This window comes from Panthera pardus, unplaced genomic scaffold (genome assembly GCF_024362965.1).
Source record: "Panthera pardus isolate Hobbes unplaced genomic scaffold, ASM2436296v1 HiC_scaffold_12, whole genome shotgun sequence".
NCBI lineage: Eukaryota > Metazoa > Chordata > Mammalia > Carnivora > Felidae > Panthera > Panthera pardus.
This window is the reverse complement of record NW_026526677.1, coordinates 18,338,150-18,365,260: the sequence shown is the minus strand read 5'-3', so window position 1 is coordinate 18,365,260 and position 27,111 is coordinate 18,338,150. Positions and strand designations below refer to the sequence as shown.

The window sequence follows — 27,111 nt, the reverse complement described above, 5'->3', positions numbered from 1 at the left end:
TTAAAAAAATTAAAAAAAACAACTGTGGAAATATTTTGAAATAAAATGACATATATATGTATGTGATATGACATATATATGCATGTGAGATATATATATATATATATATATATATATATATATATATATATATATATAATGAATTTGTGAGGTAAACAGATTTCCAGGCAATTTTGCTCTCTCACTTTCTTCTCTGGGCTGGGTCCCCAGATTTCCAGGTGTGTGTGGATAATAAGATTTCTTCCGTAGCCAATGCAGGAACAGAGAAGCAGGGGTTTGTGTGAGGTCCTAAGCCGTAGCATAATGCTGTGTGATGTTGGACAAACCCTACACCATTCTGATCCTCTTATCTCTGAATGGCACAGTGGCAATGGTAATAACACACCCCCAAGGCCAGGGTCACAGTATGCAATCTGGGCAGCTGCTGGGGGAAGGGGCTATACTTAAAAAGACCCCACACTTGGCTTAATGCTCTGCTGTTACCATCTTGAAAAAATTTTTTTTTTTAATTTTTATGAGAGAGCGTGCGAGGGAGGGGCAGAGAGAGAGAGGGAGACAAAGGATCTGAAGCAGACTCTGCACTGAGAGTGCAGAGCCCCATGTGGGGCTTGAACTCATGAACCTCAAGATCATGACCTGAGCCGAAATCAAGAGTTGGATGCTTAACCAACTGAGCCACCCAGGTGCCCCACCATCTTGAAATTCTTCACTTTTGAGTAAGAGATCCCTCATTTTTACTGGGTCCCACAAATTATAGCTGGTGCTGTATCTTTCGATAGATTTTAGCAAGGGTTAAATCAGAAATTTATAAGAGGCCCACACAGAGATTCATTCTTCTCTCCCTTCTTTCCTTCCTTCCCCAAATATCCACTGAGCACTCACACTGTGGCAGGTGCTGTACCGGACATTGGGATTCAGCAATGAACCAGGCAGGACAAAGTCACTGCCCGCCCCCCCCCCCCCCCCCCCGCATTCAGAGGAAGGGGAGAGAAGATAAATAACAGGAAGAAAACATTGTTGGAGATAAGCGTCAACAACAAAGGGTCGGATAGTGACTAGAGGGAGAGACTATTTTAGGCTGGTGGGGAGAGGGGGGGTGGGAGTGGTCAGGGATGGACGTCCTAAGGAATCTGATCAGAGACCTGAATGAAATGAGGGATTATGCCATGTGGAAAAGAGAGTCCCAGGCAGAAGGACCAGCAGGTGCAAAGGCCCTGAGGTAGGAATGGCTGTAGTGGGTTGAGGGAGAAGGAGGGTGGGTGGAGATGAGCTCAGTGATGGGGGAGGGGGCTTATAAATGTTGACGGGAATAAGTAAACAAGGGGGTAGAGGATTCCTTCAGCCACAGCTCTTGACTCTGGGTCAAGTTGTCTCTGGGCAAGGGACGAGTGGCAGCCTCAGGGCCAGGCTCTCTACTGTTGGTAAGGGATGGCTTGTCACCTAGCTCTGTGTCTCCTCTGACTGGACAACAGCTCTGACTGCCTCCCCCTCCATCCTGGCCCAGTCAGCCGAGCCTCGCTGATGGGGGAGAAGCTGGGAAAAAGATGGGTGGTAGAGGGAGAAGCAGCCTACCGTTCTTGGGGATGAACTTGAACCCTTGCCACTGCCGGGGAGGGCCAGTCCCCTCTGGGAGTAGCCGGTCATCTGTAACCGCATGACCAGGACAGGGCGACCTGGGAAGAAAGATTTCTTTGAGCATCACTGGTGAAATTGGGCCAAGGATCCCTAAATCCATGTTTCAGAGAGAAACCTGACCTTAAAATGGTGTGAGGTAATTGAAAAGTAGCAGAGAGAAGGGTGAAAAAGAAAAAAGCCTGGGGATTTCCAGTTCACACAGGTCAGCTGTAATCCTGTAAGGCTTTTTCACCGTTGAAGGGCTTTGTCCTAGTTTCGTGGTCTGGGAACCCAGAAGGTTGTGGAAGGCTTCACTGGGGTACACGTGAACAGGCAGACATTTCCGGCCGCCTGGAGCCCAGCAATGCGAGTGGACCTTCCCGGAGCCCCTGCTATATGCCGGGCCCGGTTCTGGGTGCACCCACGTTGCATCACCCCGATTACCCGTCACTGGGGAGGCGCTGCGGCCCCACGGTACACGGCGAGGAGGTGGTTCGGCCCCACCCCTCTCGCCCCTGCTCACTCACATAACGGGATCTAGGTTCTCTTTGAGGTTTGTCTCTTACCGGAACATCTACCCTAGAAAGTCTGATACGATGCCTCACCTAAGACTGTTTCCCATGGAATCTCTTCTCCAACAGCATTTGCTATTCAGAATTACACCAAGGAAGGAGGCACCTGGTGGTGGGGAGGATGGGGGAGGTTAATGGCCTCAAGCAAAGTTCAGAGTCATTCCCCCAACACACGTGATAGCTACAGCATAGCCCTGCTGCGTGCGTCCCCCTGGACGTGACCCAGCTCCACACACGTGGTGAGGCCCGGTGGCTCAGACACGAAGTGACTTGCTCAAGGTCACGCTGGAGCCTCCTTCTAAAGCCTGCTCTGTGTGTCTACCCACCCCCCCCATCCCCATGTGGTCACTGCCCTATGAACTGGCTGAGTCTTCCTTTCTTAATTACCGGGCAGCCAGGGGGAAATGAAACACCTGCCAGGTTCTTCCTTTTCCCAGCAAGGAAGCGCCCCAGGACCCCCTCCTCCCAGCAGGGCCCGGGCAGACCTGAGGTTGCCTTGGGCAAGCCAGCTTTGTAGAAGGGCTCACACATGCCGAGCCTCTAAATTAACTGCGGCCACCGCCTGCTGGGGGTCACAGTTCCAGGGCTGGGCTAGGGGACTTATGTCCAGGCCCCCAGCGAGGTGTGATTTCAAAGAAGCGTTTCAGCTGACATAAGCAGGTAGCCTTCCGCCTCCCCAGGAAATGGGCAGTGTGTGTGTGTGTGTGTGTGTGTGCGCACACACACACACATGAAATCACTTCTAGACGGGAGAGAGAGCAGACAGTGGCAGAGACAAGACTCTAAGACTCTTTATGGCACAGGCTGGACGTAAAGTTGGAATCTGAACCCTGATCACCGGACTAAAGACCATACCTTTTATCCTTACGTCTCAGGAATTGCAAAAAAGGTGCCAGTGTGCCTTTGACTTGAGCCAGGCCCGAAGCCCCTTCCCATAGCCCTTTTCTCAGTGCTGTCACCCCGGCCTCACAGGGGACACATGGGTGGCTGGCACCTCTCCTGTCTGTGCTCTGCGGGGCAACTCCAGTGTGCTCGAGTGGGTGCGTGGCCTTCACTGCCAAACTCAGGTACACTCCATGCACCTTGTGATCCAGTGCCCGCGGGGGTGAGACCCACCTTCCTTTGCCCCCAGAGTTCTTTTTCATTGAGCCTTCTGGAGCCCTGACTTCTTTACTCCCTGGGCATTTGTTAGCTCTGGAGGCTACATATTGAGCTGTGTTTACATGTTTAAAGGATGGGGTCTGCTCGTCAAATATTCAGACCACCATTTCCACTCCTGAAAGGACAATACCTGAATCCTTTCCACCCAGAAATGGAACCGAGGACACCTAGAGGTTTGCTCAGTGTTGGCAGTGGGAGCCGTGAGCCTGGCTCAGGGCCCAGGACGGATGAGCAAAAGGTATGGCTTCCGTGTCTTGGGCAGAGTGGTCTCTTCGATGTTCACATACACAAGATGACAAGGTACACAGAGGCTCAGAGAAGCCAAAGCCACACAGGTAGTGAGTGAGTGGGAGAGATGACTCCCCTGGTCACTCTGATGCGTTTGGCCACTCCCCATGCTGCCTCCCCAGAGCAGCCCAAGGAGGACAAGAAACTTGCTCAAGGTTATGCTGTTGGCTGTTGACAAAGCAAAGACTAGTTCCCAAGCCTTCCCCCCCGCCACCACCCCCCCCCCACGCCATACCCTCTTTTCTAGTGTATTTCTTAATTCTGGAGAATTCCATGGTCTGCCCCACCAGCTCTGAGACCTCTTAGACACCCTCTGAGCCCAGATGCTGGAACTGCTTGGGTTCTAAATGCCGGCCTAGTAGCTGTGCAGCTCTGGGCAAGTTACTTCACATCTCTGTGCCTCCATTTCCCCATAATAATTGTGCCCGCTTCATAGCTTATTGCAAAAATTAAATGAGTCGCAGTAGGGTCCGGCCGTGGTATCAGAGGGTGACCAGCTCCAGCTCCTTCAGTGCCTCCTGCTGGAAAGCTCCCCCCAGTGCTGTTCAGACCCTTGCATGCCCCACTCGGAACTCTTAAGTGGGCCTCACCCGCTGCCAGAGCCACAGCCGGAGCCCTGCCTGCTGCAGTGAAGTTAGTCTCCCAGCCGGGCTTTGCTAATTGCTGAGGGCACTGCCCACCACCCCCGCGGGGCTCCTCAGACCCTCTCGATAACCTGGGGAGGTGCTTCCGTCTTTATCCTTGAGGGCACAGAGAAGCTGCTGAGGCTCAGACAGGTGCTGGCAGTTGGCAGGGGCTGCACAGCCTGCACCCAGGGCTGGAACCCAGTTCTCTGGGACCTGGTTCTGTTCTCTCTCCCATTCTCTGCCCCCTGCGCCACAGGGGAACCACATCCACTTCTAATCTGCAGCTTTAACCCAAGGTAAGTCCCTAAATATTCCTTAGGGTCAGTCAGGGCTCCGCAAACCACAGTTGGTGAGCCAAATCCTGCCTGGTCTTTTTTTTTTTTTTTTTTCTTTTGTAAATAAACTTGTATTGGCCCACAGCCATGTCCATTCCTTTCCGTGCTCTCTGTGGCTTTCTCGAACAAAGCAGGGTTGAATCATTGTGACAGACACAGTAGGTCTGCAAAGCCTAAAATATTTACTACCTGGCCCTCTAAGGGAAAAGTAGCCACCTCCGCTCTAGGTGAGCACCTGCCAGATCCTTCCCTTGGTTCCTCCCATCCTGCCCAGCACCAGCTCATGGGAAGGGCAAGGTGGGGATCTCTGTCCCATTGCACAGATGGAGAAACCAGGACCCGACGTTTTGTTTTTTTATGATTACCATACTGTCAGGAGGAAGTAGAAATTTTCTCCTGGCACGCTCTAAGATTGAATACTTGCTCATCCCCGAGGCTTCCGGCCAGGACTGCCAGCACCTTTTCTGGCCTGGAAATCGTGATGTTTGGTGGGAGTTGGTGGCCAGGCTTCTGTAGACGGATGGACTATGTCTTCATTCCCCTTTGTCTGAGCACCTCCCCCACCCCCTACCTGTCTCCACTCTAGCCCAGCCCTTTCCCTCCCCCATCCCTGACCTGCATCTTTCTTTAGGGCTCCTAGGGCTGGGTTGATTTTTTTATGGGGAGGAAAGAAAACAGGGCTCTCTGACTCCTGCCTGTCTGCTCAGGCCCCGCCCCAGATTTTCCTTTGATTCCTTTCCTCACAGGCTTTTCTCAGCCAGGCAGGAGCTCTGTCTTTTCTTGGCCCTCCAGAACTTGAGCTGCAAATACCTGTAGTCATTCCTCTTATGGGAAGGGGTTGTGGCCTCTTTAATTCGGGCCAGGTGACTGGAATCAGTTGCAGTTGCCCTGGGAAGACCCAGTGCCTCTAATATTTATTACCAAGCAGATGTAACTTGGGCAGTGACCCCCAAAGACAAGAGGTTGGCGGGGAGGAGGCAGGCATGGTTTCTGCTCCAGCAACAGTTCCTGGGCCCTGGGGGCGGCGAGGGGGGCGGTGGAGAGGGGAGGGGTAGTTCAGGGATCCCACCCTGGTGGGTGAGGAGGGGTAAGCCTCACCCATCTGCCCCAGCACATCTCAGGGTGTGGGGTTTTGGGGTAACCCAGCTTTGAGGGACCTCCCCTCCATGCTATACCAGGCATCATGTAGACAGCAGGGAGGTGAGCCAGGGCCAGGGAAGTCCCCTCACTGAACACAGGCTGAGCTTATCTCAATGCAGAGAGGAGCACAGTGAAATTGACGGGACATTGATAGCAGCCTGGCCTCCTTGAAACAAGGGTAACATCAGCAGCCAAATAGAAGGCACGACACCTAGGTGGGAAGCTAGCTGTGTCGTCTCAAGCAAGCTCCTTGACGACTCTGGGCCCTACTCCTGATAAATTAAAATCATCTCTGCCCTGCCTGCCTGGCTGGATGGTTGTGGGGATTAAGCAAGAGTGTGAAAACAGAAGGGAGCTGTAAAGCAGGGTATTAATGGAAAGAATTGTGTTGTGATTAATGTAAAGCAGGATGGAATTTGCTGAGATGCCAGGAGGAACTTCCCTACTTGAGGAGACATCAGAATGAAACGGCGGGGTTTATTTAGCCTCCTTACTGAAGAACTTTAAGAGTAAGATCAAATTGGTTTGCCCCTTTCCAGTATTCTTGACGTGGGCAGAGGTGTGGGCCAGATGACTTTTGATGTCTTTTTTTTTTTTTTTAATTTTTTTTCAACGTTTTTTATTTATTTTTGGGACAGAGAGAGACAAAGCATGAACGGGGGAGGGGCAGAGAGAGAGGGAGACACAGAATCGGAAACAGGCTCCAGGCTCCGAGCCATCAGCCCAGAGCCTGACGCGGGGCTCGAACTCACGGACCGCGAGATCGTGACCTGGCTGAAGTCGGACGCTTAACTGACTGCGCCACCCAGGCGCCCCTGGATGTCTTTTTCATGACACTATGGCTAATGCAGTTAGGCAGGAAAGTGACCAGTGGCCATATCTGTGACTGTGTATGTGTGTGTGTGTCTGTATATGTCAGTACGTTTGTCTGTGTGCACGTGTCTGTGCGTGAGTGTATGTGTGCGTGGCTGTGTCTGCGTTTGCTGTCCGTGTGGGTTTGTGTACATGTGTCTTGTGTGTAGAGCGAGTCAGTGAAGGCAGACCTCAAGCTGACTCATCTTTATCACTAAGTTGTTGGGAGAATTTCCTCTTGCCATCCTACCCAGCTTGGGAGGGTGTGGACAGAGCACCAGGGTAAAAAGATCTTAAGTTTGATCTTAACGAACTAATTTGTTGTTTTTGTTACACACCCTTCTAAATGCGGGGTAAGGAGAGCTGGTTGAAGGGTACCAGCTCCGGAGCGGACTGTGGAGGCCTGAATCCGGGCTCCTCTGCTTGCTTACCTGTGGTCCTGGTGTCTTACTTACTTCCCCTCTTGGGGCCTCCGTTGTCACATCTGCAAAATGGGGGTAACAGTGCCTGCCTTCCAGTGCCGTTGGAAGGGTTAAGTGAGTTAGAAGATGTAAAGCCCTGGGGCACCTGCGTGGCTCAGTCGGTTGAGCGTCCAGCTTCAATTCAGGTCATGATCTTGCGGTCTGTGGGTTTGAGCCCCGCGTCGGGCTCTGTGCTGACAGCTCAGAGCCTGGAGCCTGAAGCCTGCTTCAGATTCTGTGTCTCCCTCTCTCTGTGCCCCTCCCCCGCTCATGCTCTGTCTCTCTCTCTCTCTCTCTCTCTTTCTCTCTCTCTCTCTCTCTCTCTCTGTCAAAAATAAATAAACATTAAAAAATAATTAAAAAAAAGAAGATGTAAAGCCCTTAGCACAGTGCCTGGCCCATAGAATGGGCTTCATACATGCTAGCTGTTACTGTTTCTGGCCTGGCTTCTGGTAGATGTAGCAGAAGAAAGCAGTGGCTTTGGAGCCCACGGCCTTGGGTTCAAGTCCGCCACTTAATAGCTGTGTGGCCTTGGGCAAGTCACTGCATCTCTCTGATCCCAGCTGTCTCAGCTGTATTGGGAATAATAATAGGCTGCCCCCTAGGATTACAGTGAGGCTCAAAGGAGAGAAGCCAAGGACTTTACACAGTGCCAACCGCATAGTATGCAAAAAAAGTCAGTTTCTCTTGTCCACCTGCAAAAGACAACCCCTACTCCGGCACCTACCCCCTTCACCCCAGCAGTGGAATTCTGGGTCTCACCCACTACTTGGGTCCCAGCCACAATCTGCCCTATCCTGTCGGACACTAAAGACAGCTACAGAGCCAGGAGCCCTCAGCGCCCTTCTCTGCACGGGAGGGGGGAGGGAGGGAGGCGTAGGGGGGCTTCTCTGACAGGAGTTGCCAGGGTCCCCCCACCCCTTCACCCCAGCTCAGACCTGTGCCCTTTCCCGCCCGGTTCCCAGGCCCCCTTAATACCCGAGAAGCCATTAAGTATTTAAATCTGGCAGCGTGGCAAGCCAGGTTGCCCCAGCAACAGCCCTGCATATTTTGGGATGGATTTCCAAGTCTTTCAAAGGGTCTCTTGCAGCTCCCAGCCCTGAGGGGCGATGAAATGTGGGAAGGGAGGGATGAGGGCTCACGCCCCCCACTTGGCTTAGAGATGCAGTGGCCTTGGGAAACAGAGGAAGGATACCAGGGTTAGAGAGAGGGCAGGCTGTGCAGAGTTTTCTGGACTTGAACCCAGGACTCTTGCCTGCCAGTTCCTTCTCTTTGCCACTCGCTCTGCCTTGTGTATTCAGCCAGAAGATGCCCACAGTGCTAAGAAGGCACTTAGCACTGTGCCTTCTGGGGTCTGAAGCCGGTTCTGCCCCTTGCCAGCTGGGCCACCGTGGGAAGCTCACTCACTTTTTCTGAGCCTTGGTGTAATTCAGGAATAGTTCCCCCATCGTACATGATGTTGGAACAGTGCTCAGCATGGTCTCTGGTGCATGTGAAGCAGGAGCAGTTATTATGTCGACAGTATTCCATCCAGTATCCTCTTGTCCCCTGAAGGGACTCACAGGAAGTGGGAGACACAGCTCCGGCCACTGAGGCCTTACGTCTGGGGGGAAAGGTCCAACAATAACGGTACGTTCATAGGACACATCCAGTGCTCCACATCGCTGTCCCTTCCAGTCATGGAGGCAGTGTCGTGTGGCTCCTGCCGTCTCCACATTCACCCTTCCCATAGGCTTTCCCCAGGTGGGGTTTTGAGGCCACCCCCAGCATATGCCGAGGCTGCCCCCCCGTGTGGCAGGGAGCACCCAGGCTGGGGGTCTGGATGATGTCATCCAGCCCTGACTGTGCTGTGTGCCCTTGGGGGGACCTCTTCCCCTGGATGCTAGTGTCTTTGGCTATTAGATGGGGGTGACCTCCTTTGTGTAGAACCCTCCCTCTCCCGATGGCACAGATGTGCTAGAAAACCATAAGGATGGTGGGGCGCCTGGGTGACTCAGTCGGTTAAGCGTCTGACTCTTGATTTCAGTTCCGGTCATGATCTCAAGGTTCGTGAGTTCGAGCCCCACGTTAGGCTCTCTGCTGGTGGTGCGGAGCCTGCTTGGGATTCTCTCTCTCTCTCTCTCTCTCTGCCCCTCCCTCACTCGTTCTCTCTCTCTCTCTTTCTCTCTCTCAAAATAAATAAACTAAAAAAAAAGAAAAAGAAAACCCTAAGGATGGGCTCTTCCCCCAACACTGTCCTGTGGGTGCCCCTCAGGAAGTGAGCCCAATGGGAGGACCCCAGACCTGCAGGCCCCTCCTGGTCTCTCTGGTCCTGGAAGGTGACTCAGGGCTGGGGTGGGTGGCGAAGGACCCAGAGCGCCCGCTCCTGACAACGGGACACCGGGGCTCATCCTTTCCTGGATTCAGTTTCATCTCAGACCTCCAGGGGAGGCAGAAAAGATGCTGTGCCCACCCCCACCCCAGCCCCAGGCTCTCTCCAAAGGCAGGAGGGTTTCCAGAGAGTTAAAATCTCCTGTCTGCTCACCGCTGGAAGGCTGGCTTTCTTCCTCATCCCCTTGGTAGCCACACCATCTCCTAGAACCTGAGTATCCCTGCCACAACCCGGAAGGGTTTCTCCTGGGGACCGGGAACCTCCTTGTTGGCTCGGAAAGTCTTACCCTCTCCTTTCCTCCTCACATGCCTACTTTTGCCTGGATCACCGGATCACTGGATCACTGCCAGTGGCTGGCTGTCAGAGAAACTTTGCCGGGGGCTCAGAGGGACCTGAGGACACGGGAGCTCTGGGGGGGGGGGGGGGGGGCGGCGTCCTCACTCTGCCCTGGCCTACTCCCTCCCAGCCTTTGGACTCTGGTGTCCTGAGGCCAAATCCTGGGCCTGATACAGAGTAGCCACTTCTCTCTGCTCATGCCCAAGTTCAAATTGGTTGCCTTGCCTTCAGCACCTTGACGGTGGCAAATGAAAGTCCCTGCGGGAGGGTACAGAGCCTGTGTCCCCGGAGGCCTTTGCAAACAGGTGGTCTCCGGGCAAAGGCGGGAGGATGGGGCCGTCGGCCTGGGTCTGGGGTGAGCACCTTCAGTCCAGCCGGGGCCCATGGAAGGAATGGGAGGCATGCATTGTGGCAAGGGTCACTCTGGGCGGCCGCAGCCCAAAGCTCCCAGGGCCACACCTCTGGAAGACAGCCCGTGCAGAAGGACAAGGAATCTTGCTTTGTCCTAACGATTCTTCCAACCTACCGTGTGACTTTGGGCCAGTGATTTCATCTCTCTAAGCCTCAGTTTCCTCTTTTGTAAAGCAGGAGTGCCCATCTCCCGGGGGGTTGGGAGGGTTCAGGAGGTAGTGTGTGCCCCATCCTTTCCGAAGCCAAAATAAGTTAACATGTCAGTCTTAGGAGGCTGCCTGCGTGGGGGAAGAGCTTAAAATCGGGAGCTCCTGCCTCCTCCAGCTGTGCTGTGTGACTTTGGGCAAGACCCTGCCCCGCTCTGGGCTTCAGCATCCAATGTGAAAAGAGGGAGTTGGAGGTAACGCTTACTGAAGGAAGCACTTCGGTCTGTGAAGGGTCTCTGATGGAAACAGCCCCGCGGGAGGTCTGGGACAGAGGAAGGGGTTGTGGCAGGGACCAGGCGTCCAGACCAGAGCTGGTTCGACTCACACCCTGGAGACAGGGCCTTCCCAGAGGGTGCAGATCAGACGCTCCGTCCCCTCGGCATTTACGGATTCGGTGAGTCTGGGGGCAGGGAAGCCTGTTATATAGAATCCCTCTGCATCCATGGCAGGCTCGGCCCGGTTAACCTTCGCGGTGCCGCCCCCAGGAGCCTAATTAGATTTTATCCCCCGCTCAGCTGTGTCCATGTCCCCACGTCCGTGCCATCACCAGGCACGCCAGGATTGCGGGCCAATTGCTTGTTTATGAGACCGTCTGTCTTGGGAGGAGGCCCAGCAGGCCCAGCCAGCGAGCAAATAAATCCTCCCCACTCGGCTTTGAACCTGATGGCAAGAATCATTTTTATCCTGACAAGCCTCTCCCCCACGTCCTGATGAAGGAAAACAAACACGGGTCTTAGAGTCGGGCAGACGTGATGCCGGGTTCTGGCTCTGGGACCTTCCTGAGGCCCCTTGGAGCCTCAGTTTGCCCGTCCGTGAAAAGGGAGTGACGGCAGGGTTGTCTGTTTTGCAGGGCTTTTCGTGATGGGGTGCGTGCGGGTCAGGTGAGATCGCTGTAGGTGAACAAATGACACAGCGCATCACCGCTGCCCTGTGCTCCCCGCCCAGAGCACTTGGTGCGGCTGTGAACACGCCTCTCCGAGGGCGGGGTTATTGGTTGGCACTAGATTTGAGTGGGTCCTGGAGGGAGGAAAGCCTCCGGTGTCTGTGCCTTGGACCCAGCCCAGGGCTGGCACTGGCAGGGGCCCGGCCTGCAGGAAGGAAGGGACTGGTTGTACAGCCACCAAAGTGCTTCAGCTCCAGCAGTCCCCTCCCTTGCCGCCCCCCCCCCCCCCATAGTCGCAATGGCTCTGAGGACCCCCGTCTTACGGGTGAGGAGCCGGGGAGGCTCGGGAGGTGAGCCCTCAGCCGAGCCCTGCTGGTTGGAAGCCAGGCTGCTGGAGGTGTGGTGGCTCCCCGGGGACCCTGAGGCTCCGCCCTGGACCACAGAGCCCTCACCTGGCCGGGGTGCTTGCACGATGACATTTCTCGGCTCTACACCAGCCCGGACCCGCCTGTGCTTCCTCCCGTGGGGCTTCCCTCAGTTCCACCTGCCTCCTCCTCGCTCTCCAGAAAGTATGCCCGGGGGCTGGGGGCAGTGAAAGTAAAAGGAGTGATTTATGAACTGAGCTGTTCTTAATCAGAGAACCCCTCCCAGGCCCGCCCGCTCTGTGCAGATGAAATTGAGCTGCCATCTGGGGCGGTGGGAGGGGCAAGGTTAATAAAGCTGTCTGGCCCAGGCAGGGGCCTGCACAGGAGAACCCTGAGGCGCTGGGTGACCTCACCCGTCTCTGCCCCTCTCTGGGCCTCAGGGCCTCCATCTGTCAAGAGATGGCAGGATTGGGTCGTCCCCAGGAGGCTTCCAGCTGGCACAGGGGCGGGTGCTAGCTGGCTCCCTGGGAGTCTGCCTGGTTGCCTGATTCAGGATAGAGCAGCCCTGGATTGGAAATTTTGGAGCCTAAGGCGTAGAACTTCCTCTTCCTGGTGTTCTCTCCATGGGCTGGTATCTTGTCAGGAGCTCTGATTTGGAGTCCAGCTTGGACCTGAATCATGGCCATGTCTTACTAGCCATGTGAAGAAACTCAAGCCGGTTATTTATATTCTGAGTCTCAGCTTCCTCATATATAAAATGGGATAATAATGGTACTTACCAGGGCACCTGGGTGGCTCAGTCAGTTAAGCAACTGACACTTGGTTTCGACTCAGGTCATGATCTCCCTGTTCAAGATGGAGCCTCTGTGCTGACATCGTGGAGCCTGCTTGGGACTCTCTCTCTCCTTCTGTCTCTCTGCCTCTCCTCCTCTTTCTCTCTGAAAGAAAGAAAGAAAGAAAGAAAGAAAGAAAGAAAGAAAGAAAGAAAGAAAGAAAGAAAAAAAATAAAGAGAAGGAAGAAAGAAAGGAGGGAGGAAGGAAAGAAAGAGGAAGAAAGAGAGAAAGAAAGAGAAGGAAAGAAGGAGGGAGGGAGGAAGGAAGGAAAGAAAGAAAGAAAGAAAGAAGAAAAAGAGAAGGAAGAAAGAAAGGAGGGAGGAAGGAAAGAAAGAGAGGAAGAAAGAGAGACAGAGAAGGAAAGAAGGAGGGAGGAAGGAAGGAAGGAAGGAAAGAAAGAAAGAAAGGGAGGGAGGGGGAGGAAAGAAATAACAAAAGAAAGAAAACAAAGAAAGAGAGAAGGAAGGAATAAAAGGAGGAAGGAAGGAAGGAAGGAAGGAAGGAAGGAAGGAAGGAAGGAAGGAAAGAGAGAGAAAGAAAGAAGTAAGAAAGGAGGAAAGAAAGAGAAAGAAGAAAGGAGGGAGGGAGGAAGGAAAGAAAAAAAGAAAGGGAAGGAAGGAAGAAAGGAGGAAGGGAGGAAGGAAGGAAAGAAAAAGGGAAGGAAGGAAGAAAGGAGGAAGGGAGGAAGGAAAGAGAAAGAAGTAAGAAAGAAAGGAGGAAAGAAAGAGAAAGAAGAAAGAAAGGAGGGAGGGAGGAAGGAAAGAAAGAAAGAAAAGGAAGGAAGGAAGGAAGGAGGAAGGGAGGAAGGAAAGAGAAAGAAAGGAAGAAAGAAAGAAAAAGAGAGAAAGAAGGAAGGAAAGAAAGAAAGAAAGAAAAAGAAAGAAAGAAAGAGAAAGAAAGAAAGCAGGAAGAAAGAAAGGGAGGGAGGAAGAAAAGGAAAGAAAACAAGCAAGCAAGCAAGCAAGAAAGAAAGAAAGAAAGAAAGAAAGAAAGAAAGAAAAAAGGGAGGGAGGAAGGAAAGAGAAAGAAAGAAAGAAAGAAAGAAAGAAAGAAAGAAAGAAAGAAAGAAAGAAAAAAGAAAGGAAGGAAGGAAGAAAGAAAGAAAGAGAAAGAAAGAAAAAGAAAGAAAGAAAGAAACATAGTGGTGCCTCCCCCTAGATGGGGGTACACAAGAAAATGCAGGAGAAATGCTGAACAGAGCCTGCTACATGGATAACACTCAATACTATTAGTTATTGTTAGGTCGGTCATCACAAAATTGTAGCAGTTATTTTGAATTTGAGGCCACTTAGGGGAAAGATGTTTATATCCGTCCTGACCGAGCCATATGCCCATGGTTCTCCCCCATGCCCACCCCCACTGATAACTGGGGGATGTGGTTTGGGCGTCCTCTTATTTCCAATATGTGACGCTGCCGATAATAACAGCTCCCCGTGGGAAGAGCGCTTTGCAGGTTTCCAAATCCTATCAATTAATTTCATGCGCTTCATATCATGAATTCTTACAACCACCTTTGGCTTCAAACTTGAGGATCACGGTTTTCAGAGGAGAGCCTGGCGTCTCAGCGAGGGTAGTGACTTTCTGAAGGTCTCAAGGGAGCTGGCCAAGGCAGGTGCCGTCCCGGCAGCGATGGGGTGCGTGTGGAAGTCATCGCCTCGGCTGCCCTTTGCCAGCTTCCCCTTAATGCAGCTCGTTGCTGTGTCCGAAAACAGGAGCCAGGCCAGGGGCTGGGGGAGCAAGAAGGACAAAGACGGGAGGTTGTTCAGAGCGGTTGGAACTCGAAAGAGGGGTAAGCCCGTTTCAGCCCAGGAGCCGGCATACGATGGGTGGGGATATCCAGTGGAGAAGAGGCTGAGAGATGCCAAACGGAGTTCAGTGCCTCCTCCTTGTCACTGGGTGGGCCTTGTGTGTCAGCCGGGTGTCTCATCCCAGCCTCAGTGTCCAGAGGAAGAAGAGTTCAGGGCAGCTGCCAGCCTGGGAGGCTGGGCAGGAATGGTGATGGTGGGGGACCATGGCTGGTCTGGGGCAGGGGAGAAACAAGGGGAGGGGAAAACCGACTCCTCCCCGTGTCCCTGAGCCCCAGGGCCAGGCCTGCGTTATAGCCCCTCTCCCTAGGACCGCAGAGACCCTAGCTCTAGAAAGGAGCCTGCGTTGGCTTTATCTTGCCCAGTGACCCATCCCCCCCACAAAGTTCCAGAGCTTCTTGGACCTTGCCTGGCCCTGGGGGGCTTCTCCCTGCCCCCCGCCAGCCCTCTTGTGTCCACCCTGCTGGTAGTGTCCTGCCGGCTAGGAGGCAGAGTACACAGAACCTTCCCTCACCCCCACGGCCGATTTCAGGGGATTCATCACCATTTAGGCCAGATGGGGCTGGGCTTCTGCCCCTCCCCTTCCGGGCCCCCCACACGGCTTTTCTGACATCTTGCCTGGAATCTCCTGGGATCTCGGGAGGATGCTCAGCTTTGCCACTTATGTCTGTACATCTCAGTTTCCTTCTGTAAATGGGCCAGTAGTCCTCTTAGCACGGCTGCTATGAGGCTTCAGTGTTCTCACACGTGGGCGGACAAAGCACTTTCTCCCAGCCCTGGGTCCGATCCTGACTCCTGGGTCTGCATGCGGGCTCCCTCCCTTCCTAGCTGTGTGATGCTGGACAAGCCGTTTCCTCTCCAGGGCTTGGCTTCCTCTCGGCAAATGGCGATGCTGGTGTGATCGCTCCTTCCAGGTGTTGGGAGCACCCCGTGAGCTCATGCATGTGAGCGTGTAGCCCACAGCTTCGAGGCAGACACAGAGGCGGGTAGTGGACGAGCCTGCCGCGTGGGTGTGTGTTTAGGCCAAACGGGCACCAGGGGGCTCTCGGGAGGGAGGCCCCTCCTCTTGCCTTTCCTCCGTCTGCCCAGCCTCACCTCCACACTTCCTCAAGACTTGCTCACCCGCGCCACCCTTTCCCCGTGAAACCTCCCTACTGCCCCCAGTGGAGCTATGCCAATGGGCAGTTGGCTCACCTTCCTGCGGGTCCCCAGCCCCATCGTCATCCCTTTCTCTGTCTCTCTGATCTCCTCCTCCGAACACAGGGGCGAGCTGACTGGCCTCTCCATTCCCTAATGCCATCCCGTGATGAGGGTGAGCTTACCTGCAACCCTGTTTCCTAACACGGCACCCAGCACGTGGTAGGTGCCAATCCGTGTCTCCTGAGCAGGTGCATGGATGGATGGAGAGGATTCTTGCAACCACCACCCCATATGAACGGGATGGAATCTGAACTGGTGCCTGAGACCCCCCCCCCCCAAATCTCCCCCTTCCTCCCCTCGAGAATGCCCACCGAGGCCCAAGCTTCCCCGGCCTCGTTTTTCTGCATCCTCCTTGGGCAGGACCCGGCCGGGGAGGTGCCCACAGGTGTGGTAGAACATGAGCCTCCATCCAGGCCCATTTGGCTCCTGAAACCAAACCCTCGTTTCCACTGCTGGGATGTGGCTCTCTAAAGGAGCCTTCTGGCAAATCCTTACGTGAGGCTAAGGAACCCTTTCCGGCATCAGATTTCTCTCTCGGGAGTTCGGATTTCTGGGGAGGGAGTTTGATGAACAGCGCCCTGCCGGCAGTCTCTGCTGAGGCATCACCGCAGGTGCCCAGGCGGCATCCGTGTGGCATCCAGGCGTGTGGGCCACCACACCCACTGCCTCCTCCCAGCTCATCAGCCACACGCAGTACATCGGCATAGACGAAGCCCATACCGGAAACTGAAAGGCCCTTAAAGATGTGGTCCCCCATACAGCTCCTGTGGGGACCCGGGAGCTGCCGTCTGGGCAGAGGGCGGGCACCCCGTGCGGGCCTCCCCAGCTGGAGTGGGCCCGGATGCCGAGAGCTTTTCATTAGCGCTGATGGGCCCGGATTAGCGAGGCGCTCGCCCTGTGTGTGTCCTTAGGGCGGGTTTTCATAAACAGCTTCTTGAACGCGGCTGCTGCTTATTGACTTCCTATAGTAATTGAATATTTTCTCTTCTAGGACGAGCTGGGCCAATAAAAGAACACACCAGAACCCCTCCGACCGGAGACTCTGACCTGCTGACGCCGAAAGACCTGCCCAGGTGACAAGTCAGTACCTGATGCTCCCTCTGTGGGCACCTCTGCCCTGTCCCCCCGACACTGGCCCCCGTCCGCCCCCCTCCAGCTCTTCCTCAGTCTGTCTCTTCCTGTGTCACTTCTCGCTGTCTTTCTCCGTCTTTCCCTCTTTCTGACTCGTCTCGGTCTGCTTCTCTGATTTGCAGATCTGCACCGGTCTCTGCCTTTTCTTTTCCCTCTATTCATTCCTTCCGACGTACTAATTGAGGCCCTACTATGCGCCAGGCCCAGCTCTGGACACTAGGAATATGGCAGTGAACAAAACAAGCCTAAGCCTTTATATATATATTTTTTAACATTTATTTATTTTTGAGAGAGAGAGACAGAGTATAAGTTGGGGAGGGGCAGAGAGAGAGGGAGACACAGAATCGGAAGCAGGCTCCAGGCTCCGAGCCGTCAGCACAGAGCCCGACGCGGGGCTCGGACTCACACACCGTGAGATCATGACCTGAGCCGAAGTCGGACGCTTAACGACTGAGCCACCCAGGTGCCCCAGTCCATGCCTTTATGAAGCATGCCTTCTAACAAGGGAAGGTACGTGCTACCAAAACAAATAAGGACAACACCGAGTAGGCAGTGCATCCACGGGGCCCTGACCTGGGCTTCAAGGCCAGCGCCCTAGGCTCGCCTCCATCACTAACCGGTGTGGTAGCTTGGCCACACCCCTTTTCCATTTCTCAGCCTGTTTTCTCATCTCCCAAGTGAGGGGATCAGGCCACTCAGTGCTGCCCTCCCTTCTCATGACTGAGCACTTCTTTATTGAAATGCCGGTGACATAAATTATACCAGCCCCGGATTCTAAAGCAGGGGTGACACAAGAGGGAGTGTCGGAGAAAAGTTTCCGACCGGTCGGAAAGGTCTGACACACCTGGTTTTGTCGCACAAGAAACAGTCGGTTGCCTCTGGGGGTCGTGCTGAATGATAACACGCCTGTCTGTAAGCCCAGAGCCCTCAGCTGGCCAGCACCATGACAGGCGCCACCGTGACCTGAGATCCAGGGCAGCAGGCTCCCCACCCATGCTCACCCTGGGGGCAGACCCCTGAGCCGGCCCCGGGGTGAGGGGGTGATTCCTGAGGTGTTCATGGAAACCCTGAAAATAGCGTTAAGAGAGTGCTAGCCTCGGGGAACCCAGTTTGAGAACCGTTCTCCCCATTCAGAAACCCTCCGCATCAGGACCCTCCCGTGTCCTGAGAACTCGGTGTACTGGCGTCTGGGAGAGTCAGCGAGAGGAGCCGCCTCGCGGCTGCGCAGCAGGGAGGAGATAAGGGGCAGAGCCACGGAGCGTCAGGCGTGGCATAAAGAGCTCTCTCTAGAATACCATTCAGTCTTCAGGCCATGCAGTTTCCTGACGATGTCAGCATTTCTGGCCCCATTTTGCCGACGTGAACGCAAAGGCCCAGAGAAGTTATGCGACGTGTCCGAGGTCCGTGAGGCTGGAAAGCGGAAGGACCAAGCCCGGTCTGACCCCGCAGCCCCCGCCCACACTGATACTCTGCCCTCCCGGTCCCCGTCCCCTCCGTGGAATGGGGAAACGTCAGTGGGCCTGTCAGCCCTGGCCCCAGGGAGGGTGCGTCATTTCCCTTCAGCAGAGGGACCCCCGGTCTCCTTCATAAGTGCCTTTTGAACATCAGTTAAGCCCTGCGACTTCATAGGCTCAAGATTCTTCTCAGCCCCCCTTCCAGAAACTATGTGCCCCACCCTCCTTTGAGGCAAGTTAGGGAACTGGGCTATGATGCGCTTAACTTCCAAAAGGCTCTGTGGGTGAGTGGAGCTAACAGCCAGGTCCAGGAGGGGACTGGAGGCTCCCTGGTCCGCCCCTCGTGTCCGGCCAGTTGGCTAAGGAGGTGTGTCCCACATTCAGAAACCCCTGGTGGCAGGGGGAGCTGGCAGGCAGTGGCCTTTTGACTTCAGCCTGGTGGCGGATGATGGCCCCAAAGGCTGATTGCCCTGAGCGGCAGGACATGAGGTGGCGCAGGAGGTGTGAAATGATGTTGGAGAGTTGTGGCTCCAGATTAAGGAGAGACCTGGGTTCGCATCCTGGCTCGGGCGCTTGTGCGCTTTGTGACCTTGGATGAGTGATGGCACCCGTCTGAGCCTCAGCTCCCTCACCTGATAAATGGAGATGGCATTACCTCTATCCTGGAGCTTCCCGAGGCTTGAGACTGTGTGTGGTCCTTGGCACACGGTAAGAATTTGAGCTGCTCGACTATCGTTAGCCCCCATGTGTCCAATCCTGCACTCAGCATTTTCCATGCGTTGTAAGGGAAGCATTGTGTTTATGCTGATTTTAAAAAGGAGGGAATTTAGATGCAGGCAGTTTAGGAACTTGCCCCAGGGCACCCGCTAAGCCTGGCAGGGCTGGGCTTTTGATCCTTGGTCAGGCACCAAGGCCGTCTCTCCAGCCACGTACCCTGCCCTGGACCTGGGTCTCGGTATCTCCGTCTGCTCTCCGGCGCACGTCATCTATTTTCCTACCTGCCTCACCTTCGAGGTTGTCAGAGGCTCTTCCCAGGAGACACGCTCCTTTCATTGCATTTGTTTGGGAGCCCTGCACTCCGCAAGCTACCCAGTAGATGTGATCTGTACCGAATGTGGTACGTAATAAATACAGGTAGTCTGTTTATGAGCTGCTGTATTTATTATGCCCCTTAATTGCTAAAAAGCCAGAGCCAGCCGAAGCCAGATCCCGCCCTGGAGAGCAGCGTTGCCTGGGTGGGCCAGGGAGGGGCTGCTGGCACCTGGCCTCCGGCAGACTTTCAGCATCTTAGTGGGATCGCTCCTTCTGCCCTCCAAAGGCCCATCCAGTTCAAGCCTGACGGAGGGAACCGATGAGTCATCAAACTCCTGTTCCATCGTTTCGCAGAGGAAGATGCTGAGGCCAGGGAAAGGAAGTGACTTGCAGAACAGGAGACTGGGACTCTGGACTCCTAGTCCAGTGCTCCTTCTGCCCCTCTCCCTATCTGAAAGCTGCCCCTGGACCAGGCGGAACACAGGATCTGGAGTGGGCTGAGTGGCATGCGTATAAGCTCGGGGATGTCGGGCAGGTCACTTCACTTCCCTGAGCCCCGGTGCCCTCGTGTTTGCGCTCCCCGCATCACGGGGCTGTTGAGTCAGGGCAACCACTGCGTGGGCGTGGCATGTGGCTGGCAAGGAGTCAGTGCTGAACAAATACTATTTTCTGTCCTCTTGCCCCTTTTCAAAGAGCACAGGGTCTCAGCACATGTGCGGAGTTGAGTCAGCCTAGTGCCGAAGGGAGAGGGGGTTGGACCGCAGTGCCTAGGGTTCAGGTCATTGTCCCGGGGATTCTGGGGTCAGGAGTAACAGCGGCCCGGTGGTCACGTCCAGCTGCAGAGCTGGGGTGGTCATGGTGAGAGCAGTCTGCTCTGCCCCGGGCCAGGTGCAGTGGGGAGCCCTTTCACGGGACTTCTCACTTAACTCTCACAACATGCCACGATGCAGGTCCTACATGCCCATTTTTGCAGATGAGGAAACTGAGGCTCCCAGAGGGTAGGTCACTTATCAGAGACACAGAGGTAGAAAGATGAAGAGCCAGGACTGGAGCCCAGGTGTGTTTGATTCCAGAGGCCACTATGTTTAGATGCGGGTTAGATGCTGCTTCTAGACGGCCGGAGATGGAGGAGGGGCGTGGCTGGTGAGTTGGCCCGGAGATGGCATCCTGGAGAACTGCTCTGGAGGCAGGGATGATGGAAGTGACAAAAACGACCCACAGTCGAGGATGATGATCAAGACGTTCGGCAGCTGGCAGGCACTGGCATGGACCGGTCAGAAGGCAGGCTGGCTAAGCAGCCTTCTGGGCTTTCTGGCCTCAAGAAGATCTAGAGAGAAAGGCGAGCAAATGGGGCATCAAAAGAAGTCACACGGGGACTGTCCTCACTCTGGAGAGGGCACAGCAGAGAGAGGAAAGGAGGTGCAGGAGTTGGGAGCCCGCTGCTGTGTGAGTCCTCACGCCCCCTCTTTCTAAATATCGGGGGTAGAGAGGACACAGCGACCCCACGCACGCAAAGCCCTTAGCCCAGCACCAAGCTTCCTGCACGTGCTGTTTAATCAACATTTGCTATGTGGTGGGTTTTCATGCAGTCCAAACCATGTACCAATCCCTGCTGTGTCCCAGGAGGAGGGCACGGCTGCTGTGCTTCACAGGGGCGTGGTGTGGCTAGATGTGCCTTGTGGAAAGGTCCCTCTGGAGGCAACTGGCTGGAAGGGGAGTGGCTGGAGGTAGGGAGCGGGGCCAAGACTGACAGCATCTGACTGAGAGAAGATGAGGCCAGGAGTAGGACTGACGCTGGAGGCACTTGAAAGATGCACGGAATAGAGTGGATGGTGTCACCGGATTCCAGCTTTGGAGGCAGATGACGCTGCATAAACTCAGGCCACAGCTCAGTGAAGTAAAGAAGAATCATCCCCCCGCCCACGCACATGCATACACACACACGCACACACACACTCCATCCAAATTGGACTGCCGGGGTTCAAATCTTGGCTTCGCCACTCACTAGCTGCAATCTCAGGCAAGTCACCTAGCCTCTCTATGCTCTCAGTTTCCCTCTCTCAGTTTCCCATCATTAAGGTGATGATCGTACTTGTTTCGTACGTTGTTGTGAGTTCATACACGTCCAGTGCTTAGGGTGGAGCTTTGCACGTACTAAATGCTCAGTAATGTCGTTATTCGCAGGGGTAGAGACTGGCCAGGTGACCCCAGGAACCCTGTGTTTCCCTTTTCCTCTCACCCAATCTAAGAAAAGCCCTTGGAGCGCCTTCGGAAGGACAAAGGCTTTGAGCCTGGAGGTTCACTCCGTGATTTTTCTCTTGGAGTGGCCTTGGGCTCATCGTTGTGTGACCTGACGTGTTGGTTTCTGCCACCCAGTAAAGTAAGAAGGCACGTCTGGTTCTGATGCTCAGTGCCCTGCCTGTGTGTCCCCTGCTCAGTTCTGTCTTTATCTGGCACAATAGGCCGAGCAGTTCAGCCAGCAGGAGGGGGGCCATCTCAGCCGGGAAGCCGTAGGGCTCCAGGGCCCATGCCCGCCCAACCCAGCACCTTCCTCACGGGCTTCCAGGTGCCTGAGTGGTGCCATGGCCACTGCTCAGCCGAGATCAAACACTTGGCACGTCAGCAGAAACCACGAGAAGAGAGGCGAGGCGCCACCCTTTCCTGTACACCCTTCCCCAGCAGCCGGTTCCCCCTGTGCTTTGCTCTCCGTGGATTCAAATGCACTTTAAAAACCCTCTGGCCTAAAGCAAAATGCAGCTCGGGGCATAGTCCTGTGGCCACCAAGAGGAATGGGCCGCATGGCCCTGGCCACTTTGTTCCTTGGACTGTGAGGGTGTTGGCCTTCCTTGCTGGGGAGGGTGTTGGATTGTGGTCTGGGGCAGCGAGGGGGCAGGTTTGCTGGGCGCCCACCGTGTGCCAGGCACCGTGCACGGGCTCTGGCGTTAGATCTTAGCATTGCCTCCTACAAGCTGCGTGGCCTTGGGCAAATCCCTTAATCTCTCTGATAATTACATACATACACCTCGACAGGTAATGTGAAAGTTTGCCCTAACCAGTGCGCACACCTCATTGGTTGTTACAAGAATTAAATGAGATAATATACGTGAAACGCTTGGCCATGTTAGCACACAGCGGGCGCTCCCCAATGGTGATTACTATTATTAATATGATTCATCATAGACCTCGCAGTAACCACTTAAGGCGGGAATTGTCAACCTTACTTTGTGGGTGAGGAAAAGTGACCCTGACTCTCTCCGTAGGGAAGATGGGAAACCGTTGAAAGTAACGAAGCACAGTCTTCCCCATATTCATCTGCGTCCAACACATACTCCCAGGATCCTTTGCACCAAGTCATGTTGTACAAGCACAGACCGCCTGCCGGGGTCACCTGAAGAGGGACTCTGGACTGGCTCAGCTCCAGCCCTGCCCCTTACCAGCTGAGGGACATTGGACCTGCTATTTCCATTGCGAGCCTAGTTTCCTCACCTGTCACTTGGACCTCTGATCCCTGCCCCGGGGGAATCAGAATCTCTCCCTGGGGCTGTCGTGAAGAAAGTGTGGCAATATTGAATACAGGTCTGACCCATGACAGCAGATGCTTCTCCCCCCGGGGATGTGGAAGGGCTACATCTTGTGGCTTTCAAGCCCCAGTGCCTGGCACACAGTCGATGCACAATTAATGCTGGCTGAACAGAATTGTACTCAGAGACTCGCTACCAGGGCCATACCTTTAGATAGGGCTAGGGAAGGCTCCTTAGGTAGGTGGGATGCTGTAGGTCTCGGGTTGGAAATAGGGTGTGGGGAGGGTTTGGCCCCAGGAACAGGGCTTGGGCCCCCAGGTATGTGCCCACATCCCTTTGCCCCTGTGATACCCCTCCTCACTGGCACCATGAAACAGCCCTGGGCAGTCCTTCGGGCTGGAGGGTGTATGAGGTGGTAGGAAGTTAATGAGGCCTGGATTCGGATCCTGCTCACAATACTGCCGGGAGGAAGCTTCTGGTTTTAATCTCCGTTGTCAGGTTGGAAAGAACAAGACTCAGAAAGGGAGAGTGATTTGCCCAAGGCCACAGAGCAAATAAATGGTGGCATCAGGCTTAAGCCCAGGCGGGCTGGCTTCTCCAAGGTCTCACTCCTAACTCTGGCCCCAGCAGCCTCTGCGAGAGGAAGTCGTTACCAGTCTCCCTCTTCCTCCACCTGCTGCAAGGGCAGGCTGACCACTGGGAACCCCCATGGGGAAGGGACAGGGGTGGGTTCCCCCAGTGGGAAAACTGAGGGGCCTTGCTGTTTTGTAGGTAGAACACCATGGAAGGCGACTGTCTGAGCTGCATGAAATATCTGATGTTTGTTTTCAATTTCTTCATATTTGTAAGTATTGCTAGAACATGCCTGGGATCTCCCTGGGCCCCTGCTGGGTGGAAAGAACAGACCACTGCTTTGAAGTAGTCACACGGGACTGAGTCCTGGGGGCAGGCACAGGGGCCAGTGCTGGAAGCAAATCTACCTGCCCAGCCAGAACTTCCTGGATGAGAAGCCCCCAGTAGTGCCCACCCCACTGCAAAGAGCCCACCGGCCCAGGAGGGATGTTGTGCCCATGACCCCCGGGATGGTTCAGGTCTCTGACAAAGGCTTGGGGCCTCAGCCCTGACTGCCGCCTTGGGATCCGACCCCTGTGGAGAGTCGGGGAGAAGGAGGAGATGGGGGTGATCAGAGGGCAGGCCAGAGAGCCCCCGCTCCACACTGACCCCCAGAGGCACAGTGGCGGACATCTGGGCTGGATGCGCTGAGCTGATGTAACCGCCTGATGTAATTTGAAACCTCTCTGGGCCTGGGGTTCCAAGCTGGCTCCGCATCTTACCAGCTGTGGGGTCAGAAGCACACTTCACCTCTCTGAACCTCAGTATCTTAATTCCCTGCCTCAACAGGCGTTTGGTGAAAATTAAGCGCGATTAGTTTAGAAAGTGCCTGGAATGTGCCAGCGCTCCATAGCTTAGCTCCATCCTTAGCATCCAACCTATGGATTCTCTACTTTAAGGCACAGAGAGGCCCCGAGTGCTCAGGTGGCCAACCCAGCACCTTGTAGCCCCGCCCACCTGCTGGCAGCCCCCCAGGGCTCCGCTCAGGCCTCTGGCTTCTCCCAGGAGCAGAGCCACACCCTGGGACCAGAGGTTCCCCAGAGCCACGTGTGAGCTTGGAAGGTGGGCCCGGAATTCAAGTCTGTAGGGTTGTTTCCTGCTCCTCAGGATTATGGGCAAGGGAGGGAACCCAGGAGAGTTGCTGACATGGATACAAAATAGATGGAGAGAGAGGAGAGAAAGAGTCAGACTTGACCGGAAAGGAAGCTCTCTTTCACAGTGACCCTGCCCTGGACGGCACCAGTGGACTTTCACTCATCCGGGTCTTGGCAGGGTTAGGACAACCTGCGGGGGTTCAGGGTGCGGCTCTGCTCTTGGGAGAAGCCAAAGGCCTGAGCAGAGCCCTGGGGGGCTGCCAGCAGGTGGGCGGGGCTACAAGGTGCCCTCTGGAATCAGAGGGTTGGACTAGAGGACCTCATTATCCAGCAGTTCTGACATTTAAGGGCAATGTAAAAAGTGGCAAATAAATTCTACGTGACATGGTCCTCAGCAGCCTGTGTCGGGGCGTGGGTCAGAGATTGGGTTTAGAGGATGTACTAACGGTCTGGGCATCCAGGAAAACGCAAACGAGAGAAAAGCATTGCTGGGACGCTGGTTCGCGCAGCAAATGGGGCTCCTGCCTGGTTCTCTGGGGCTCACTGGGGCTCGCCGGCTCCACCCTGGGGCCTGGCTCAGAGGGATGGTGTATGTTTGGAGTGTCTAACCTCCGTGTCTGCCTGTCTCTTCTCTTCCCTCCTGACTGGCCCTGAGGGCAGCTGGGTGGGGCCTGCCTGCTGGGCATCGGCATCTGGGTCATGGTGGACCCCACCGGCTTCCGGGAGATCGTGGCCGCCAACCCCCTGCTAATCACGGGCGCCTACATCCTCCTGGCCATGGGGGGCCTGCTTTTTCTGCTCGGCTTCCTGGGCTGCTGCGGGGCCGTCCGCGAGAACAAATGTCTGCTGCTGTTTGTGAGTAGCCCCATCCCCCACCCCACCCGCGGGTGCCCCAGGGCAGAGCGTGGGGGGCCCTGTGTCTACACTGCAGAGGACTCGGAGGTCACACCCAGGTCCGAGCCTGGGAGGCTGTCCTCCAGGAGTGGGAAGGCCACCAACCTGTTCTGTTCGCACTGGTGGCCCCAGCTTTCGGAGCCTGGTCCTTGCGACGGGCCCATGCCTGCCGTGGGGGCCGGCTGTCCTCAGATGGAGCGTGGCCTTGGCCTCCGGGTCTGAACAGCCAGGTTTCTCCAAGGCATAGTCAACTGAGAACATTAACCATGATGCTTCCGAGAACTCACATATATAGCTCCTTGGTGAAAGAGGAGAGATACCTACTGGATGAGTCTCTTGCCGTTTGCATTTCCGCTTTTAAAACAGAGGTGATATGATCTCTGAAGTCTCTTTATTCGTTAAATAAGTAGTCCCTGAATGGCTATTACAAGCCACACAGGGGCAGGCAGGCAGGCATGTGGCCGGCCGTGCGGTGGGCCTGGGTTTGAGCGCATACCCTGCTCAGACCCCTCACTAATGATGTGACTCGGGCCTAGTTTCTAAGCCTCTCTGAGCTTTAATGCCTTCGCTTGCTCATCAAGGGGCAGCTTAGCTATAGGTTGGAGCCAAATGAGGCGAGCGGCGGACGTTCTGTTTCTCTGACCTTCCGCGTTCCCGTGGGCGGGGGCCCTTTGGGCCTGCGCCTACTTTCCTTGGCCTTCCTCCCCTGTGAAGTCCAGTGGGCGCCCAGGCCTGGAGAGCTTCTAGTTTGAGCCCAGTCCTTCTCCATGAGGCGTGTGTGTGCATGGGTCAGCGTGCAGGTGCCCCTCGTGGGTGAGTGGATGGAGGGGTCAGGAGTTCGGCGACGGGGAGGCGCGGCTGGTCGGCAGAAGGACTTCCTTGCAAGGTTATCTGCTCCTGCCGCTTTGGCGAGCAGAGATTTGCCACAATGCCTCCTCTCCAGACCAGAACAGATGGGGTGGCCTCTATTCATGTCACGGTGACATTCCCCATATCCCAGACAGGAAGTGAAATCAGCAGTGAAATGTGTGATTTGGGAGCCCTGGGTCCCTTTGGCCTACAGCAGCCTGAACACCGCAAACTTTTCGTTTGGAGAGGAACAAAGAAACCTGCGGGCGCCCCCTGGCGGGCCTCCTTCTGCAGTGCCAGCTGGTGCCAATGTTGGCTTGGGAGCCCAAGGGGACTTTAAAAGGAGCTGGGATATGGGTCCCTGGTTAGGCCCGCCTCCCTTTCCCCCCTCACCTCAGCCCCTGGGGCTCATCCTTGACCTCAAGACAGGGGACCAGGCCAGGATGCTGGACTGGGAGCAGGCTGGGGCCCTCAAAAGTCCTCCCCATGAAGTGGCAGCCTCTGAGCCTGCCAGTGAATGGATACATCAGTCCCCGGCGCTTAAGGGGGAAGACCAAGCCCAGAGACCAGCTGAGGTGCACTCCAAGTCCCCCAAGGAAGAGCTGAGTCCTAGCTGTGACCAGGGCCTGGTCTTTGGAACCTTAAATTAGCCCCTTCCACCCCTCTCCTCTGCCACCTTCTCCTTCCTTCCTTTTCTGTCTACATTCCTCTCTTTCTTTTCTTGATCTTTCTCTGCCTCCATCTCTCTGCTTCTTAATCTCTTGCTTTCTCTTCCTGCTGCCTTTCCTTATCCGTCTCCTAGTCTCTGCCCCTCTCTCCTTACTTCCCCTGTGTCCCCTTCCCTTCCCTATCTTCTAATCCTCCCCTCCCCTCCCTTCTTCCCCACTCCTCCTCCTCTCTCTGAAGCCCAGCACCTATTAGCTTGAGGCCACAGTGCAAGTCAGAAGCAGGTTACTCTTCCCCCTGCCCCCCAAAGAGACAGAGTGCTAGCGGGGGAGGGGCAGAAAGACGAAGGAGACACAGAATCCAAAACGGGCTCCAGGGTCCGCGCTGTCAGCACAGAG

The 27,111-nt window shown here is 55.0% G+C and overlaps 1 protein-coding gene across 6 annotated transcripts in view; it reads left to right on the top strand.

Moving 5' to 3' along the window:
* Positions 1-27,111, top strand: part of TSPAN18 (tetraspanin 18) — a 185,895-nt gene that overhangs the window by 143,994 nt on the left and 14,790 nt on the right. For 5 of the 6 annotated variants that reach the window (XM_053899808.1, XM_053899810.1, XM_019470183.2 and 2 more), the window contains 3 exons: positions 16,452-16,540; positions 23,370-23,442; positions 24,965-25,159. In XM_053899808.1, the coding sequence (XP_053755783.1) occupies positions 23,380-23,442; positions 24,965-25,159 (258 nt within the window). In that variant the 5' untranslated portion in view covers positions 16,452-16,540; positions 23,370-23,379. The remainder of the gene's footprint in view (positions 1-16,451; positions 16,541-23,369; positions 23,443-24,964; positions 25,160-27,111) is intronic. The other variant, XM_053899809.1, reaches the window with a different exon arrangement.